Below are 18,510 nucleotides of genomic sequence, written 5' to 3' on the forward strand. Positions count from 1 at the left end.
AGAGGCCGCAACAGTGAGAGGCCCGCGCACTGCGATGAAGAGTGGCCCCCGCTTGCCGCAACTAGAGAAAGCCCTCGCACAGAAACGAAGACCCAACACAGCCAAAAATAAATAAATAGATAAATAAAATTAAAAAAAAAAAAAAGAAAAGAAATTACAATCAAGCAACCAAATTTCCAAACAGAGCCAGATCCAATATAAGGGAAAAGGGGTTTTTTGGCCCTATTTTTAAAAAAGGAACTATTTTAAGCAAACAACATATATAATTTTAAAATACACCATCGATCGTTTTAATTGTCAAAAAAATTTTTAGATAAAGATATAGACAACCTGAGAACTTCTGCTTCCATTAATGGGAAGCTAGGTACACTTCAGACCAACCATTTTACTGAGGACATCAAGTTGGATGAAGTGTTTAAAAAAATCTTTTTAAAAGATTCAGAGGGATTTAAAAAAGAAAAAAAGAAAACTTCAAAGAACTGACAAATTAGTGAAGAATTACCAAGTCAAAATCAAGGAGAAGATGGTGATCAGAGAGATGACCCCAGTGTTCAAGACCTATTTGCCCTGAGTGCATGTACTGATCTACCAAAGAAACAGCTGTGAGACTAACCTATAGTTCTGGCAGCCTGGCAGGCCAAGAAGACAAAGTTAAAGAACCAACTAGTACCCCCACATTTAGTAGGGACCCAAAAGGATATACTCCAGGGCAAGGGTCAACCAGAAGTAAACTAGCTCTCACACAGACTTGCATCACCCACTAGGTCCAGGGAACCTCAAGTCTTAAAACTTGGAGTGAAGTGGTTCCAGAATGACCAGAGTAAATGAAAGTCCTCTCTGATGAGACACTCTCACCTCAAATATCATACCAGCACAAAAAGTTAACCAGGCATACAAGTGAACAGGAGAAGTATCTTGTAAAGTAACAGAAATCAACCCCAAAAGATTTGAAATAAATACTGAAATTATCAGACATACACTACAAAAACATGTTTCCTCTGTTTACAGAAACAAAAGAAGGCACTGAAAATAACTGCAATGAGTAAAAAACGTTAAAAAGTGATATTGCTGATCTGAAAAATAGTCAAACTGGACTTTTACAAGTAAAAAAATATAATAATCAAAATTAACTCAATGAACAGTCCATCAGCAGATTCAACACTGCTGAAAAGAGAATTAGTGGACTGGAAGATAGGTAAGAAAAAATATTCAGAAAGCAGCACAGAAATACAATAGATAAAAAATACAGGAGAGAAACAACATGGAAGTTACAGTGAAAAGATCTAACATATATTTAATTGGAGTCCCAGAGGAGAGGGGAGAAGAAATACCTGAACAGATAATGGCTGAGAATAGTCCAAAACTGATTGAAAGATACCATGCCACAAATGCAAGAAACCCAACAAACCCCAAGCACGATGAATTAAAAAAATCTATTCTTAGTTCATATTAAAACTGCAGAAAAACAAAAAGGATGAGAAAACTTTAAAAGCAGTCAATGAGGGCTTCCCTGGTGGCACAGTGGTTAAGAATCCGCCTGCCAATGCAGGGGACACGGGTTCAAGCCCTGGTCCGGGAAGATCCCACATGCCATGCAGCAACTGAGCCCGTGCGCCACAACTACTGAGCCTGTGCTCTAGAGCCTGCAAGCCACAACTACTGAGCCTGCGTGCCACAACTACTGAAGCCCATACACCTAGAGCCTGTGCTCTGCAACAAGAGAAGCCACTACAATGGGAAGCCCACGCACCGCAACGAAGAGTAGCCCCCGCTCGCTGCAACTAGAGAAAGCCCGCGTGCAGCAACGAAGACCCAACACAGACAAAAAATAAAAACAAAATAAAATAAAAAAATTAAATTAAATTAAAAAAAAAAGCAGTCAATGAATAAAATCCAGGCAACCTTCAAAAGACTGAAAAAAGTAGACTGACAGCTGACTTCTCAAAAACAACAATGAAGCCAGAAGCCAGCAGGATATTATCTCAATGTGGAGACAGGAGGACTGTCCACCTAGAATTTTTTTACCAGTGAAAATATCTTCACAAATGAAGGCAAAAAAGGAAATTTTTAGACTAAACTAAAATTCAAGAGTTTGACACCAGTAGATACTACTGGAAATTATCAAAGATATGCTTAGGGCAGAAGGAAAATGATCCCAGACAGAAGTATGAGATTTAGAAAAGAATAGGGAGCAGAAGTAGTATGGAAAATGTGGGTAAATTTAAACAAAAGAGTAATATTAACGTCCTATGTTACTTAAGAATTACAATATACAGAATAGCATGAAAGTTGTTTTAAGATTCCTTGTATTCTCTAGGAGGGTAAAAAATATTAATTAGCATTAAACTTTTTTTTTTTAACATGTTATTATTATTATTTTTTTAATTAATTAATTTATTTATGGCTGTGCTGGGTCTTCATTTCTGCGCGAGGGCTTTCTCCAGTTGCGGCGAGCGGGGGCCACTCTTCATCGCGGTGCGCAGGCCTCCCACTATCGCGGCCTCTCCTGTTGCCGAGCACAGGCTCCAGACGCGCAGGCTCAGCAGCTGTGGCTCACGGGCTTAGTTGCTCCGCGGCATGTGGGATCCCCCCAGACCAGGGCTCGAACCCGTGTCCCCCGCACTAGCAGGCAGACTCTCAACCACTGCGCCACCAGGGAAGCCCAGCATTAAACTTTAATAAGGAAACAAGTCATGATTTCTAGGATAATCACTAAATGAACAGAAAGAGTCTACTTTGTAAACAATTGAGCAGAAAAATGGAATGTAAAAAATAATCCAAAAGAAGCTCTTAGTTTAAAAAAGGGGGGGTAATAAAGCATTTTACTAGTTTAAGTGATGCATAACTACAACAATCATGACTAGTCTAAAAGGCCAGACTTTTTTTGTGAGGTCAGGGTTTCAAAGTGTTTTTGGTTAAAGAAATTCAGGCTAAGAAAACACCTTTAAATAAAAAATTTCAATTACTCGCTAAAAGTGTATATAATACTGTGTATGTGAGCTTGCTTCACAGACAGTTTGAAGATTAGTTTGATATTTCCTTTTAAGCTACTGTCAAACTTATTTCCATTAGTAAGTCTAGATTAGGTATCTAAATGCTTACAAATGTAGAACACCAAAAGATGAACAGTACCTTGTAGCTCCTCTTCTATCTCTTCTTCATCTTCACTAGAGGAAGCTAAGTAGGCTTGAAAATCCATGTCCAAAAGCTCTTCCTTTTTAAATTTCCTGTTGAGTGTTGTAATTCTTTCATGATCTGTCTCATCCCAAGTGATCTCCACCTTTCACCAATGAATAAGAAAAAAACAACAAATAAAAATGGAAATGTCAGCAACCCAAACTTGTTAAAGAATATTTATCGTTAACTTGTATGTTTAACAGTAAACTAAAAAAGTTAAGACATGCTAAAACAAATAATAAATAACATGCTTAATGAAAAGTTTTCTACCTGTGGAAAGGGAACCATTTCAATTAACCTGTGCCTTCATCCTCCTAACTCTTTACTATATGAAAGGTACTCTATTATTTGGAGTAAAAATTCATCAGTGTATGGACTGATTGTGGTGAAAAGAAACAAGAAAATGCACTAGTGAAATAAGTAACATTACTATGAATGAGTCAAGACATGTTTTTCACCTGGAGTTCTAGGCATTTCAGGAGGTCTACAAACTGTCTGAAATTTGCTGATAAAGCTTTCAACACAATCTCAGTGTGGTCCATTTTCCAAAAGAGATTAAGAGCCACTGATGAAAAAGGCATCTATTCATTGGAAGTACAGTAAACCCCCACGACACAGGAATTCATCTATAACATCATCGGTCTTGTGATTGGCTCCTGTCCTCTATGCAGCCCCCATTCTCAGAGTCCAGTTAGAGGTTTAATCTTCATGACAGGGCGGGTCCCACATCCTTGCTTTTTTTCCCCCTCAGGCTAATCTTTCCAGTTCCAGACAACAAAATGGGCACCAAGAGATCCAATCCTTAAAATAGTTGCCATTGTCAGAGAAATTCCAGCTAGTCACCATTCAGAATTATTCTTATTCTGATAATTAAGATTGAGGTGATAACCACAAAACCACTGATGGAACTGGAACAGATGTGGGTGATACAGCCAGACCGTAGAAACTCCAGACTGGCTGGCTGGATAGGCTTGCCCATTTTTTAGTCTTGAAAATAACATGATCCTGCATTTTATGTGACTGAATCTTTTAGACTTCACTTACTGCATACTGGTGGGGTTTCCCTGTACTCAGTAACTAATTAAGGCCACACAGTACCCACAGGCTGCAAGTGACAGATACAGCAGCTCTCTTTCTGCCACTGGCCTATCCTCAGAAGAGCACAGTGGCTTGTCACAAGAAAGGCAATGAGAAGCCTGTATGGCTGCTGCAGAGTCCAGCTGTGGATAGAAGGTATATGGAGTAGAAGAGCACAGAAACTAGGCAGCTAAGTAACAAACTAATTCAATAAAAATCTTTTGGTTGTTCATTATTAAGCATTAATGTGACATCTAGTAGTCCTGAATTATTCTACTTCAATTGTTTTTAGAATTTTGGATCATATCTGCAGAAAAAATGTGTTTCTATTTTAAATTTCCACTGGTTTTAACTGTGATTTGAAGTAATCTGTTACCTCCTTACCCCTACTCCCTAGGATATTAATAACTAACATATTACTTATTAAAGAATCTAGTTAAGTAACACTGTATGGGAAAGATAGAAGAGAAAAAAGAAACATTTGCAGGTAATTGACTCAGGCTTAAAGGCACAACAAAAATTTGAAAATAGGTTCCAACACATGTGGGAGATAAAAATGCAAATACACCTGTGGTTGATTTCTATTTGTACTTAAGCTTTAAAATTTTGAATCCTTTCCATTTCTAAAGATGCTGTAAGTAAATAACTCTTTTCTTAAAGAAATGGAGTCCAGCTATATATTTTCTAAAGTTAAGAAATACCGTTGATGTTCCCATTGCAGCAGATGTGAAATATCTTGGCTTATATGCTGCTAAATCCACTTCTGAGGCTACATCCTTGGGCTCATCATCAAAAGTAATATCATCTGGTATAAACCTAAGAAACAAAGAAAAAAAACATTTATTTAAACATATGCTGCAGTGATAAACAACCAGAGTTTAGATTCTCTTCTAATTAGGTATAGTGTATACATACACACCATATAAGAGATTCTACAGAACACACATGTAGATGAAGCAAACAATGTTAGAAATAATCTTGGCACAAAATTTCTGAAATTCCTAAGCTATAAATCTGTAATTCCACCAAATTTGAGTGAAGTCTGTGTAGGCAGAAACCCTGCGTTATGAGTCAGTTAATATGAGTCAGGTGTAAACACATATGGCTCCCTCATGTTTCAAAAAGACCTAGACTCCTGATAGCTCAGTCATTGGCTTGCTATATGATATTCTGAAGATCAAATAGAATTATTAATGGGTAAGTGCTCTGAATATAAAGTATCATAGATCTGAGGTGTCACTGAAAATAAGGAAAAGCTTAAAGTTGATTCTTCAAGACTAAAAAAATCTTAACAATTTTATAATTTTTTCCACAAATAAATCGTTGTTAAATGTAAATTAGCCACTGTAATTGTTTGACAATTCTTAGGCATCAGGCTAAGGAATGGGAGGAAAAAAGCAAAGAGAAATGATCCATGGTTATTATATTTAGGTTTTGTAATTTATATAGGAGATTTTATTTCCACACATGAAAAAGCACCTGCTGTATATTGCATTTTTGAGGGGAGGAATGAATAATTAAGGTTCATTAGGTCTATATCAGCGGTCCCCAACCTTTTTGGCACCAGGGACCGGTTTCGTGGAAGACAATTTTTCCACGGACGGGGGGTGGGGGTGGGGTGTTAGGCTTAGGGCAGTAACGCGAGCGATGGGGAGCGATGGGGAGCAGCAGATGAAGCTTCGCTTGCTCGCCTGCCGCTTACCTCCTGCTGTGCAGCCTGGCTCCTAACAGGCTGCAGACCAGTACCAGCCTGCGGCCCAGGGATTGGGAACCCCTGCCCTAGATAACAGGATGGCAGCAGAAAATTCCATTTTCTTTTACAAAGTTACATATGACAAAATAAAACAGGGAATATAAGTTTTTCCATGGTCATTGATCTTATTTTCTAGGTACTGCCAGAGCTTATTCTAATACTGCATGAAAATGTCCCCAAAAGGAAACAGAAAGAATAAAATGATCCTGAAAAGAACATGTGAACATGAACTCATGATACGCAGAGTTTGACATTCTAACAAATGTTTGGTAACTACTATTTATATATCCAAAACAAGTACCTCCTTTTGAAACTGTTAACAGAAAAAAGAAAATGTCTTGTTTGATGAGATATGCCCTTCTTGCTATATACTTAAGCATGCTAAACTCTTACCCTAAATTATCAATACAATAAATTTTACTTGTATTTTTCTACAAGTTGGAATGCTTTTGAAGTGTGAAAGCCACAGTGATTATCAATTGATGCATTTTTTTTTCCTAAAATATTTCATTTTGAGAACAAAGCCGCTAACAAACCTGGATACAAACAAGTGATTTCTATTGAAAATGTCTCAGTAGAATGGTTCACTGGGTTCAAAGAACTAGGCTAATGATAAAATGGTACAGTAGTTCGGCTTCCCAGTTTCCTTAGAACAGACATTCCCAAACACCTAAGGTTTTTCAGCTTGGGTCAGTGAAGCCTGAGCACGTGGTGGAAATAATGCCCAAGTCTGAAGATAAAGCCAGCAACACCATTCACTGAGCAGCATTGCCCAAAAGAACTTTCTGTGATGATGGTAAAGTTCTGTATCTGTTCTGCCCAACATGTGGTCATTAAGTACTTGAAATGTGCCTAGTGTGACTAAGCAAATGAGTTTAAACTTTTTTAAATTTTTAATTAAATAAATGTAAATAAGCCAGATATGACTACTGACTACTGTATTGGATGGCACAGATCAAGAGATACTAGTTTATTACAAGCAAATTCCTTTGCCTCCACCTCAATGCTTTTTAAAAAGTTACTTCACCCTGGTTCCCAGTTCTAAAAGAGAGTTGCAAAGAAATATCGCTACATAAAACCCATCATCCTAAAAACATATCTGACATATCTGCAAGGACATAAATGTGAGGTGACTCATACCTAATACTTTAGCATTTTCTCATTCCAGTTTTCTTTCTTAAGAGTGATGTTCTACAAGAGAGTTCACCAAAAGCAAAAAATCCTCTTAGAATGTGAAAGGACAGAGAGCACTACCAGTTCTAGTATTTCAATTCTTATAAACACGTTGTGCTGCAAGATTAAATTGGTACAACACATACTAGATTACCTTAGATCTATGAATGAGCAACTACTTTCGAATTCCAGGCCATCACAATCCTCATAAATTTTAGCGGCTGTTTCAAGAGAATCACAGTCTACTACTGCATAATAGTACTTCAGTCGTTTGAATTGATAATCTCTCAGTTTTTCTCTACAGGTCCTAAAAGGGGAAAAGCTCATTAGGCTTACTTAAACAAGAACACAAATACTCTCTCCCTTTAAAAAATAAATGTAATTGTTCCAAGAAAAATATATTACAAACTGGTTTTTATTCCAATCCAACCTTCCTTTATGATTTTGCCTTCATGAACATTAAATACTTAAGCCAATTTATTATTTTGACAAGGTACAGACCAGGGATTTTGACTGGAATTTGATATCTAGAAAAGGAAAGCAAGAACTACATGTGCTTACCTGTGATTTTAATTCTTAGAATAGCTATTTTTTGTTTGTTTTGCTATCACGTACAGCCTTCTCAAGTAAAACCACTGGAGAGGATCACTGTATTATAAAATATTCTAGGAAAGCACTGGCTTTTATTATAAAGAAATTACTGATCTTGTAAAACTTTATTTAGGTGTTGTCAAGTCTACATGGTGTAAATTCAACTTACTTAACTATAGCATATTCTTTGAGGGTCTTCATCTGCTCTCTTTTGCCACCAATTTTTATTAAGTGCACATATAGCGCCACCTAGTGGATTAAAAACTACCTTAAACTTTTTTCTATACTACATTACGATGATTAAGAACTTTTTCTACTATTCTTGTATTTTTCTATTTAATCCTTAAATAAGAGAAATTACATAATTTGAAGGCAAATAGTTTCAATGCCATTTACATAAAAAGCAACATGTTAGAAAAAAAGCAAAACTTACTGATTCAGGGCAATGAGGCTGAGACCCCTAAATCAGTTTAATCATGACATGTTTTTAAAACTGCAATAATAATTTTCATGAATATAGAAATACAAATACACACAAAAAATGTTACTGGAATAGTGTGCCACTTCTGACAGACTTTAACCTGCTTTGCAACCTGTTTTAACCATGAATGGCACAAGTGTAAACTTTAGTCCCAACTATTAAAGTGACCAGAATTCTGAACTAGTGACACAAACTCATGAGGTTTAGTTTTATTTTCTAGAGTGTTTTAATACCAGTCCTTTTCAGGGGCATCTTCAGGAATGCTTAATAACTCTACTGGTCCTTGAACTTGCTCTTCCTTCATCCTCTCCTTTCCAAATTCTGAAGGATATATCTAAACACAAAAAAATAAGATTAATGTAATTTATATTTCCCTTTTCTTATAATATACAGACCTGTCAAGGTCAGGAACTCTAAACAACTGGACTCAATGAAAACAGCAAGAATGCTTCACTTCCAAACCCACTATAGGAAGCTAAAGCATCCTGAGGAATAATCTTAAAAATAGTCATTTTGGCTGGGGATTAACAGATGTGGGCTTGGGAACAAAAATAGAATATCTCCTCCATACATTCTGGGTTCTAAGGGAAAAATTAAGAAAAGTGCAACAAGATTCTAAGTTCAAGGAATGATACATAAACACACACACACACACGTGTAAAAATGATTGGATTAAATAATTTAAATGAGATATATTAAAATGATTAAAGAAATATATAAAACAATGAAGAAAAATAATTTTGTAATCCCTATCTTATCCCTAAAATCATATCGCTTATCCAATGCTTTCTTTTAAAGAAATTCTTTAAATAAAAAAGAACTGATGACAATCTTATCACACAGGTTAGATATAGTCTTGGTATAAGAAGGATTCACACTCGCCTAAATTTGGTATTTTTCTATCTTGGCTACTTTTGAGATTCAAGAAATATAATTGTATTAATCTGCATTGTTTTGATACAACTGGGCTTAATATTCATCTATTAACTAATGTACACTTTTTTGAGTTGTTTGAAATATCTAATTTATCCACTAGGGGATCCAAGTTTTTCTTACTCATCTAAGTTGCATAAAATAGGTTTCAATGCAGAAGTTTTTAGTATGTATGCTTACATCTGTTGATTCTTTGTATTTTTTTTCTTCTTTGTAAGTCTAGAGATTCCTACTGCCCATCTCCTAAAACACAAGATTTAACAAAAATACCATTCTATTTTATTCTACCTGAAGTTTAAAATTTTTTTTCTTTATTTCATCTGGCTATCATTTGGGGCTATTATGAGGATCTGCACTAAGCTCTCCACACAAGGACTTGTCCATTTGTTCCAATACCACGTACTCAAGAAGTTTATTTTGATCTAAATTATCATACAAACTCTTCTATCTACCTATTCCATCAAGTTGTCCCTGTACTTTTACCCAAAGCTATTAAATTCTGTAGCATTATAAAATGTTGAGATATTGTAACTGGTACGGTGAATCCTTTTATACTGGTATGATTTCTCTAAAACTTGTGAGTCATTCTCACTTGTTTATTCTTTTAGATGATTAATGGTAACCTTTTTCTTAACTTTCATTTGAACTGAGATTTTGATTGAAACTATACTAAAACTGCAGAACTGACATCTTAAATATTTAAACTGAACAACAGTAATTTAGAGCTGTTTCAGGCACTGTACTAAATACTTAGCGTGATCTCCTTTTCATTTAATCCTTACCACTACCTTAAAAAATACTACTGTTGTATCTACTTAGAGGAGAAAACACATTTGAGAAATTAATCAATAAAATGCACAAGATCATACAGCATGTATCAGAATCAAGATTTGAATATAGGTCTGTCATAGTACAAAGCCTGGAGTCTTAATACCTGTGCGGGCTCTCTAGAAATATGGTATCTCAAAATTTAAGTTTTTCAAGTATTATTTATCAAGAGTAACAGCTTACTTCATATAGGTCATATTGTTTAAGGTAATTTCTAAGGCTTTTACATGTTTCTGCTGCTAATTTTTCTTCTTGTTAATGCTAGTAATGAAGCATTTTTTTTTAATATTTATCTTATACCTTGTCCCTTTACTGAGCTTTATTATAACAGCTTTTCAGTTGATTTGTTTTAATTAAACACAATCATATAACCGAGCAATAATTTTACCTCTTCCTTTCTTACTTTCATACCTATTATATCAGTTTTGTGCCTTAACTGTACTGGACAACTTCCAGATTATTTTCCTTAGAAGGAAAACTTTAAAAAAAGAGATTTAACTTAGAATGCTTAGAAATATTTACTTCAAAATAAAATCAATTCTCACCTTTACAGAAAATATAACACCTCCTTTAGGTTTAAATGAATTGAACAGAGCCAGCAAATCTTTTGCCTTCAATCTATCCCAGTCCATGTTGCAAACTGCTAATCGATGCGTAATCTAAGAAATGAGAAAAATTAAATATGACATAATCTATATCATTCCCAATGCTTGCAAAATTAAGATAGTAAAAATATAATGCCTTCTTTTCCCCAAATCCTGAAATCATTAATATAGTATTTAAGTGGTTTCAATATGTAAGAGAAAACTTCAGATGAGTCACACAAAAGTAAAACTGTCAACAGAAAAGCACTTTCTCTTATTGGTTCTTAGTTCTTGAATCAGAACACGATGACAAGCTGATTCTTTAACCACCAAGTTTGTTAAGCTATTCTGCCACCCATAAGTAGGAAAGTTGAGTATATTAATCTACAGCATTTCTAATAGGTGCAGTAGGAACTGAAATATAAACTCCTAGTTAAAACAAGAATTTTCTAAAAGTTTCATGTGACTTTTAATTATTTATATAGAAGTTCATCCCTATCTGCTTGGACAGACATGTACTTTATATAGGTATATTCTGTATCAAGAAGTTTTAATCAGAATCATCATCAAGAGTATTATTTACCAATAAAGCTTTTCCTTGTTAATTTAATGACATCAATCCTACCATCTATAACAGCTACTTGTACTGTACTCTTGACAAATAATCTTATTTATTCAAAAGGTCACCTCATCAGCCCGAGGAGCATCTTTATCTAATTCTCTCCAAGCATGCTCAAAACCAGATTCCTCTGGAAGTAAATATGCCACATCTTCTTCATCTTCGGAACTAGTTTCTATATTGCCTTTGCCCCTCGCAAGATCGGGGCCACTGTCACTTTCATCATCATCCTCACTATCCTCATCTTCATCTTCCTCCTCATCATTTTCATTCCCTCCATCATTATCATCACCATCATCATCATGAAGATCAGCAGCAACAGCTCTACAAATGCCTGTAATTTCATCTTCAGATTCTTCATCACCTCCTATTTCACTAGCACTTTCTGAATCTTCCTCCAGAGCTTCTTTGTCAAACATTTTACCACTTGCTGAGTTTTCATGACCATCACTGTCTCTTGCCATTATGAATGGAACCACTGCAAAAAGGTCAAAGGTGGGAGAAATTAAGAAAACGTAAACACTGAATTAAATTAAATCCAAGTTATTTTGACCTCAAATCCAGTAAAAATATAATTTCTATGAAACAGACTAAAGGAAAATATAAATTCAGCAAAATTCATGCCTAACCAAGTTATTTAATAGAAATCTTAATATATACCCAGATCACACAAGTAGATTCATATACTCATTCAATATTTATGGAGTGTCTGCTCTGTGCTAGGTACTCAATATACTACCATTGGCAAAAGAGAAGCAATCAATGCCCTCAATAAGCTTCCAGTCAGGTGAAGAGGATAGATGGACAGTTATTGATCAAATAAAATCAATCAAATCAATGCACATAAAAAAATGAAATTACAACTAGGATAAGTGTCAAGAAGAAACGTTACAAGATGCTATGAGAGCACAAAATAGGGGTTCCTAAGTAGGTGATAAACGAGTTGCTACTAGAAGGATGAAGAGGAACTAAGTAGTCAGGGTTAGACTAATAGGTGAAGGAAATGTTCCAAATAGCAAGAAAAGCATATGTAAAGATCCACTAATAGAAAAAAGCTGGCAAGCATGTCTGGATTACAGATAGCCAGAAGTCTTCTTGTACAGAAGTCAAGTAGAAAATGAAACTGAAGAGTTAGGTAGGTGCCATGTAGCTTTGGACTTTATCATAAAAACATATGAGAAGCCACTGCTATTTTCAGAAGGAGGGACATCATCAGATTTGCATATTGAGATCACCTCAGCAACGGTGTAGAAAACCTGACTAGAGGGAGTTAAGAGTGGATGTGAAAAAGAATTAAAAGGTTAGTACAGTATTCCTAGCGAGAAATGAAGGTAGCACTAAGTTGGTGGCAGGAAAGATGTAGAGGAGTGAGTCGCTCTTGACTTTCAGAGTCAGGAGGTAAGACCAACAGTAATCAGTGACAGGGGCTTGATATGGGGAATCTGGGCAGTATCAAAGATGAGTCCTAGCTTCTTGGCTTGCAGAAGGAGCTAGTTAGTTAGATGGACAGACAGAAAAAGAGGTAATGATGGAAGAGAACAAGTTTGTTTGGTGGAGGTATATCATGAATTTGGTTTTGGATATGTTGAACTGGAAGTGCCTTTGAGCCATCTAAGAGGAGACATAGAGAAGGCCGTTGGCTGTATGAGTCTACAGCTCAGAGAAGTCTGAGCTGGAGATAAAATTTTTGACTGATTCTTGTATATAATAACAAAAGTTGTGATGTGGATAAGATCACTTATGAAGAGAGCAAAATAATAACTTTTCTGCTACATCTTAAAGTTTGCAACTGACTTATGGTTAGCAATATATGAGTGAAAGACTGGTTTCACCTTAAACTGGGTTTTTTTTTGGCCCTCATTATACACAGAGAGGACTGATTTCCTATTTCTAAAACAATCATATGCTTCTATCTATTCTGTGCATATCTGTGTGAGTATAGATATATCTTATATATCTTATTCATCTTTAAGTTGGAGCTTATGTTTCTGATTCACAGGTTTTAAGTGGATAGAGCCTATAAGTGGTCCTATAATCTTATAATAGTCATTCACTGACCAAATATTGAGTACTATGTACAAAGAATTGAGCTGGGGGGACCAAAAAGGGAGATGATTTATAACATGATCCCATGCTCTTCATGAGCTCATAAACAAAAGAAATCATTTACTGATTTATGAAATTATGTTCTAAAGCACCACAGAGAGAAACACCTAAATTTGCCGGCAGAGAGGTATTTATAATAAGGAAGGCTTCAAAAGGATGCCCGACCTGAGACCAAATGAAAAGGAGTTTTGTTAGGAGGAAAGTAGGAACTGAGCTTTATTTTAGTACCACAAGAGGGGGGAGTAATAAAAGATAACTAACTAGTAGATGTGAAAAAGCCAAAAAAAGGCATTATCATAAGTTCTATAAATGGGATCAGAAAAACACCACCATGATAGTGAAAGAAAGTTACTATTAGATACGCATTAGAATTCACTTTTAAGCAACCTGCTTAAAATAACACCTTGGGGATAGAGCTCTATCTAATATTGCAATATTTCTCAAACTTCAGTTATTACTATACAATTTTCATGATTTTTGCCTGTCACTGATATTTTTCATGAAGCTGAATTTTTTTTAATTAAAAATATTAGCTTGTTCTAAACAATATCCCTGAAGCCACAAACGTGATATGGTGGTTACATTTTTTTACCTGAGATGTTGAACTACGTAACTATTAATATAAAAAAAGTTTGAGTATCACCTGACATATGACATCTTCTCACGTGACAATGGTACACATATCACATTTGGGGTTGTATAATAAATTGATACATGGGAGACTTAAAGAGATCTAGTATTTTAAAATTTTTGACAATATCAAGTACATTCAGAATATTTATTCATTCACTAAACGTTTGTTCAGAGCCTACCTTGTACAAAGCCTTATTCTAAATAGTGAGGGAATAGAAAAATAAGTAACTGCCTCTATTCCTAGATGGTACTGCTCTAGTAGTGACTATAAACACTACTATTATTCACCTACTTTAAAAAAATGCTTTATCATTTTCCCTCTGATTATAAAAGTAATGAATGCTCACTGTAAAAAATTAAGAAAATATGGTTGAGCAAAGAAAATAAAGATGACTAGTAATTTTTCATTCAGAGATAACTGAGTGGTTATTTTGGTACATAACTCCCTAAATTTGTTTTCTATGATATGCCCACTAATTTAAGTAGCTAGTCATACCATTTATTCTATTTTGTAACCTATGTTTTTTTTTTTTTTTTTGGCCGCACCACGTAGCTTTCGGGAATCTTAGTTCCCTGAACAGGGATGGAACCCGTGCCCTCAGCAGTGAAAGCGCAGAGTCTTAACTTTGGGACCACCAGGGAATTCCCATGTAACCTATTTTTCAAACTTCTTATGTCATGAACATATTTGGATATATCATAACTTATTTAATCAATCCCCTAATGATTTTATGTTACCATTTAAAAAATTTTAAAAACAATGCTATAATGCACAATTCTTTAAACACATGTCCAATTGTTTACCTAAAATAAATTCTTAGGAGTGCAAGTGCTGGGCATCAACATTTTAAAATGATACGTAATATTAAACTGCAACTCCTTACATCATCTTTACCTCATAGCACTTAAAAAGCCCCTTGTACACAGTACTTGCTGGAATGATAAGTCATGAATGAATAAAGAAAAAAAGATAGTGCTGGTGGAGTCACTTGATCTCTACTTACAGATAATGCTTTTTCTAGACTGTGGAACCAATGTAAATTACAGCAAACAACATGCTGGGGTAGAAAGAGTCAAAGACCTGAGTTACTGGCCCAGCTCTGTGTATCCTCACATAGATCACTTGTTTCCTAATGAATATATCCTAATTTCTCATGGTTACTGAGAAAATTAAATTTAAAAAGATACGTCAAAAGATTCTGTAAAATCAACCCCAAGGATTATATGGATATGTTATATTAATCTAATGCCCTAAATTTAGTGAAATTTGAAGGATGCTAGACTAACTTCGCTCACAAACTCAGCATCAAGCCAACCTTGCTGCTGTTCCCAGCCTGATCTTATTCTCCACTTTCAGTAACCAGACTTGCATCCCTTGTCCCTATACCTCAGTTTGCTGTCTGGTTCCACTACAAATCTCACCCCTGACCCCTAGTCCCTGCTATTTAGAATTCTGTCCACTGCCTGATACTTCCTACCTTCCCAGAGGCCTGTCAAGACTTCTCTCTGCCTCTTCCTGATGCCTACCTTCCTTGGGTCCTGTAATCACAGCCAGCCTTTGTCTGGCTTATCTGAACATTACCAATTTTCAGTTACAACATCAACCATCAGCAATACCAACACTCAAAATTTCCTGCTGCCAGAGGTGATGCAGCACGTTAATAAGCTTAGAAAACTTGTAAACATGAACTAGAGTCAGATGTTTCTCACTTAGCTTCAAACAACCATTTCTAGCTTTATTATTCGCTCACCCTTTCAGACACCTTATTATCTAATCAAATGGGAATACTGATCTCTTCTGAGCAAGCCCAACCGTATCTCTGATCAAAAAGTTCTTTCCATGTAGAATACTCTGAATCCCAAATTTAATTCTTCCAAACCCCAACCAAAACAGCACTTCACCTATGAATTTTACTGATTACCATATCTTGAGTGACCTCCTCCTCCGAATTCTCAAAGCCCTGTTCTTCTATGGCACTTTAAATTACTCTATTTTGTATTATGGTTCTGATTAATTTCTTCTGCTTTAGATCTGCACTGTCCAATAAGGTAGCCAGCAGCCACATGTGGCAATTGAGTACCTGAAAGATGGCTCATCCAACTTGCTATTAGTATGAAAATAGAATATAAAATATCCCATTACATTTTTTATGTTGATTACATATTGAAATAATTTTTGATATATTAGGTTAAATAAAATATATTAATAAAATTAATTTCACCTGTTTCTTCTTACTTTTTAAAGTATCCACTAGAAAATTCAAAATTATATATTTCTATTGGACAGTACTGCTTTAGACCAGTGCCACTGCACAGAGTTTAGCAGGTTGTTATTTGCAAAAGGTGATCTGCAAAGGGTCAAGAAGGGCTGAAATCAAGGCCAAACTCCAATCACCAAGCCATACACCCTGCAGGAGTGCTGTGTCTGTTCAGGGGAAAAGAACCTGTACCTCCCTCAAAGGTGCTGTCCTCACCAAACTGTGAGCTCTGGAAGTGCTGTGTGTCCAGAAGGGCACCTCTTTTTCTAATTTGCACAGGTGTCATATACACTAACAGTAGCCCTGAGATGGGGGAATCATGTCTTACTCAATGTTCTATCTGCCACATATTAGTTACTAAAAGGAGTTGAATGAATGAAGGAAGGAATGAGCACCCAACTCTACTTACCTTCTTCAGACACACCTCTTTTTATCCTGTGATGAGACCATGTAACATTTTATCTGGTTGGAGGACCTAGCTGTCACTAGTGCCCACCACAAATCAGAATCACTGTTTAGCCTCAAGATCTAAATTTTTATTTGTCTCTCTTCTAGCCATTATAGCATCAAATCAAAAATTCATTATCATATGGTATTTTTTCTTTCATAGCTTTATACTTCCAAATAAGCATTTGACCACTTTTATGATACTATGAAAATACTTATTACATATATTTCCTTTTTTAAAAGACCAGTATAAAAATAAGTAATGTAATACCAAAGAATCTTTAGTTCTTTCCAACCAACCTGATTGTATTTCTCTTCCTGTCTCAGAATACTTGACTTTGGGAGACTGCGCAATTTCAGAGGTGCCTGAGTCTACTGTTCTTAATTTTCCTTTGGGAAACAAGTCTATATTATGTTGAACAATGGCTTTTTTCCCTTTTGTACTTTTTTGTATAAATTCTTTGCTATCGTTCTTGGGACTTATTGACTCTATCTTCTTAGATTTGCACGAGGTTTTCATTTTCTGAATTCTCCCAGAGTTATCTAAATCATTCTTCTTTCCAGAATCCTTTTGATTAATTTTCTTGGTTTCTTTCTTTTTCTCCTCAACAAGATTTTTTGATTCTTTTTCGTTTTTAGTCTGGGGTTTTTTCTTCTTCATTTTCTTTTGGTTCAATGCTTTATTATCTTCATCAGAGAGATCCGAATCAGAATCTGAAAGGTCGTAAAAACGCTTCAAGTCCTCTGTAGTGCTATGGTTGATGGGGCGTCCTCTTTTATCCACAGCATAATTCAATTTGAACTTTTTGTCATGAAACATTGCTCGAAATCTCTTGTCAATTTTGATTTTTCGATCCTTTTCTGGCATTTCCCAAAATCTCGGGTCCTTTGCAACCCGCCTAAACCGCTGGTCACTCATTATTTCTTGTTTGGATGCCATTTTTAAATGTCTGACTGGGCAAATGCTTGAAGAAACCAAACACTAAAAAATAAAACAATAATGAATGGTTACTAATAGAATTAAATAAGATGCTTTGGGAAAATATTAATTCACAATACTGTATTCTAAGGTAAATGTAAGTAAAATAAAAGTAACAGGTCTAATTTCCTTTCCCAAACTCATTTTGAGTCACATGCAGAAAATAAAAAACTATCAGAATATCTTCTTTTGAGTACAGATCATATGCAGAAATAAATTTAAGGCAAAATCAAGCAGAATTCCAGGTCTTTATGGAGGGGGGCAAATGATTACTAGCCAACTGCCCTCACTTAGATATCCTATATTTCTACTTGTATACTTGTATGTATTACAAGTTAAAAACAAAAAATTCCTAAGTCTCAGTTGGTCTTATTTGTTTCTTCACGTTCTGGTCCCATTCTCTCCGTTAATCCTTACTTCATTCTACCCGGAACAGCATTTACTTCTACGTGGCTAGTCTCCTAACTAAACAGACCAAAATCAATTCAGGTTTAGCTCAAAGTTCCCCCTTTATATACTACCACCCTTCATGAATCTGGTGAAGTCTCACTCTAGTTAATAAATACATGGTAGTAGTGCTTTGTTTCAAAAGCAAGGCCTGACTATGATGCACTCATACAATTAAACATTTAACCCTCTGAACAGCCTTATGGGGTAGGGTAGGTACCATTTCATTCAACTATTAGAGCTAATGCGTATAAATGTTTAGAACGAAAGCACTTGATACACTCCAGATATTCGGAGAGGGGAAGGCGACCTGACCTCATCTCCGACGCCCGCCCTCATCTCTGTAGCCCATCCTCCCCTTCTACCCACCCTCTAACGCGGGGAACACCAGGGTGACCCCGGAACTAGGATCTCCTTCCCAACT

General features: G+C 35.7%; 1 protein-coding gene across 3 annotated transcripts in view; it reads right to left on the bottom strand.

Annotated features, from left to right (window-relative positions):
• The window catches only part of ESF1 (ESF1 nucleolar pre-rRNA processing protein homolog), a 58,419-nt gene that overhangs the window by 39,673 nt on the left and 236 nt on the right, over positions 1-18,510 (bottom strand). For all 3 annotated transcript variants that reach the window (XM_068524459.1, XM_068524461.1, XM_068524460.1), the window contains exons 2-8: positions 16,961-17,642; positions 11,285-11,694; positions 10,559-10,672; positions 8,486-8,586; positions 7,335-7,487; positions 4,956-5,070; positions 3,133-3,280 (exon numbers count right to left, since the gene is read on the bottom strand). In XM_068524459.1, the coding sequence (XP_068380560.1) occupies positions 3,133-3,280; positions 4,956-5,070; positions 7,335-7,487; positions 8,486-8,586; positions 10,559-10,672; positions 11,285-11,694; positions 16,961-17,600 (1,681 nt within the window). In that variant the 5' untranslated portion in view covers positions 17,601-17,642. The remainder of the gene's footprint in view (positions 1-3,132; positions 3,281-4,955; positions 5,071-7,334; positions 7,488-8,485; positions 8,587-10,558; positions 10,673-11,284; positions 11,695-16,960; positions 17,643-18,510) is intronic.

The sequence above is a fragment of the Eschrichtius robustus genome, chromosome 16 (genome assembly GCF_028021215.1).
Source record: "Eschrichtius robustus isolate mEscRob2 chromosome 16, mEscRob2.pri, whole genome shotgun sequence".
In the NCBI taxonomy this organism is placed as follows: domain Eukaryota; kingdom Metazoa; phylum Chordata; class Mammalia; order Artiodactyla; family Eschrichtiidae; genus Eschrichtius; species Eschrichtius robustus.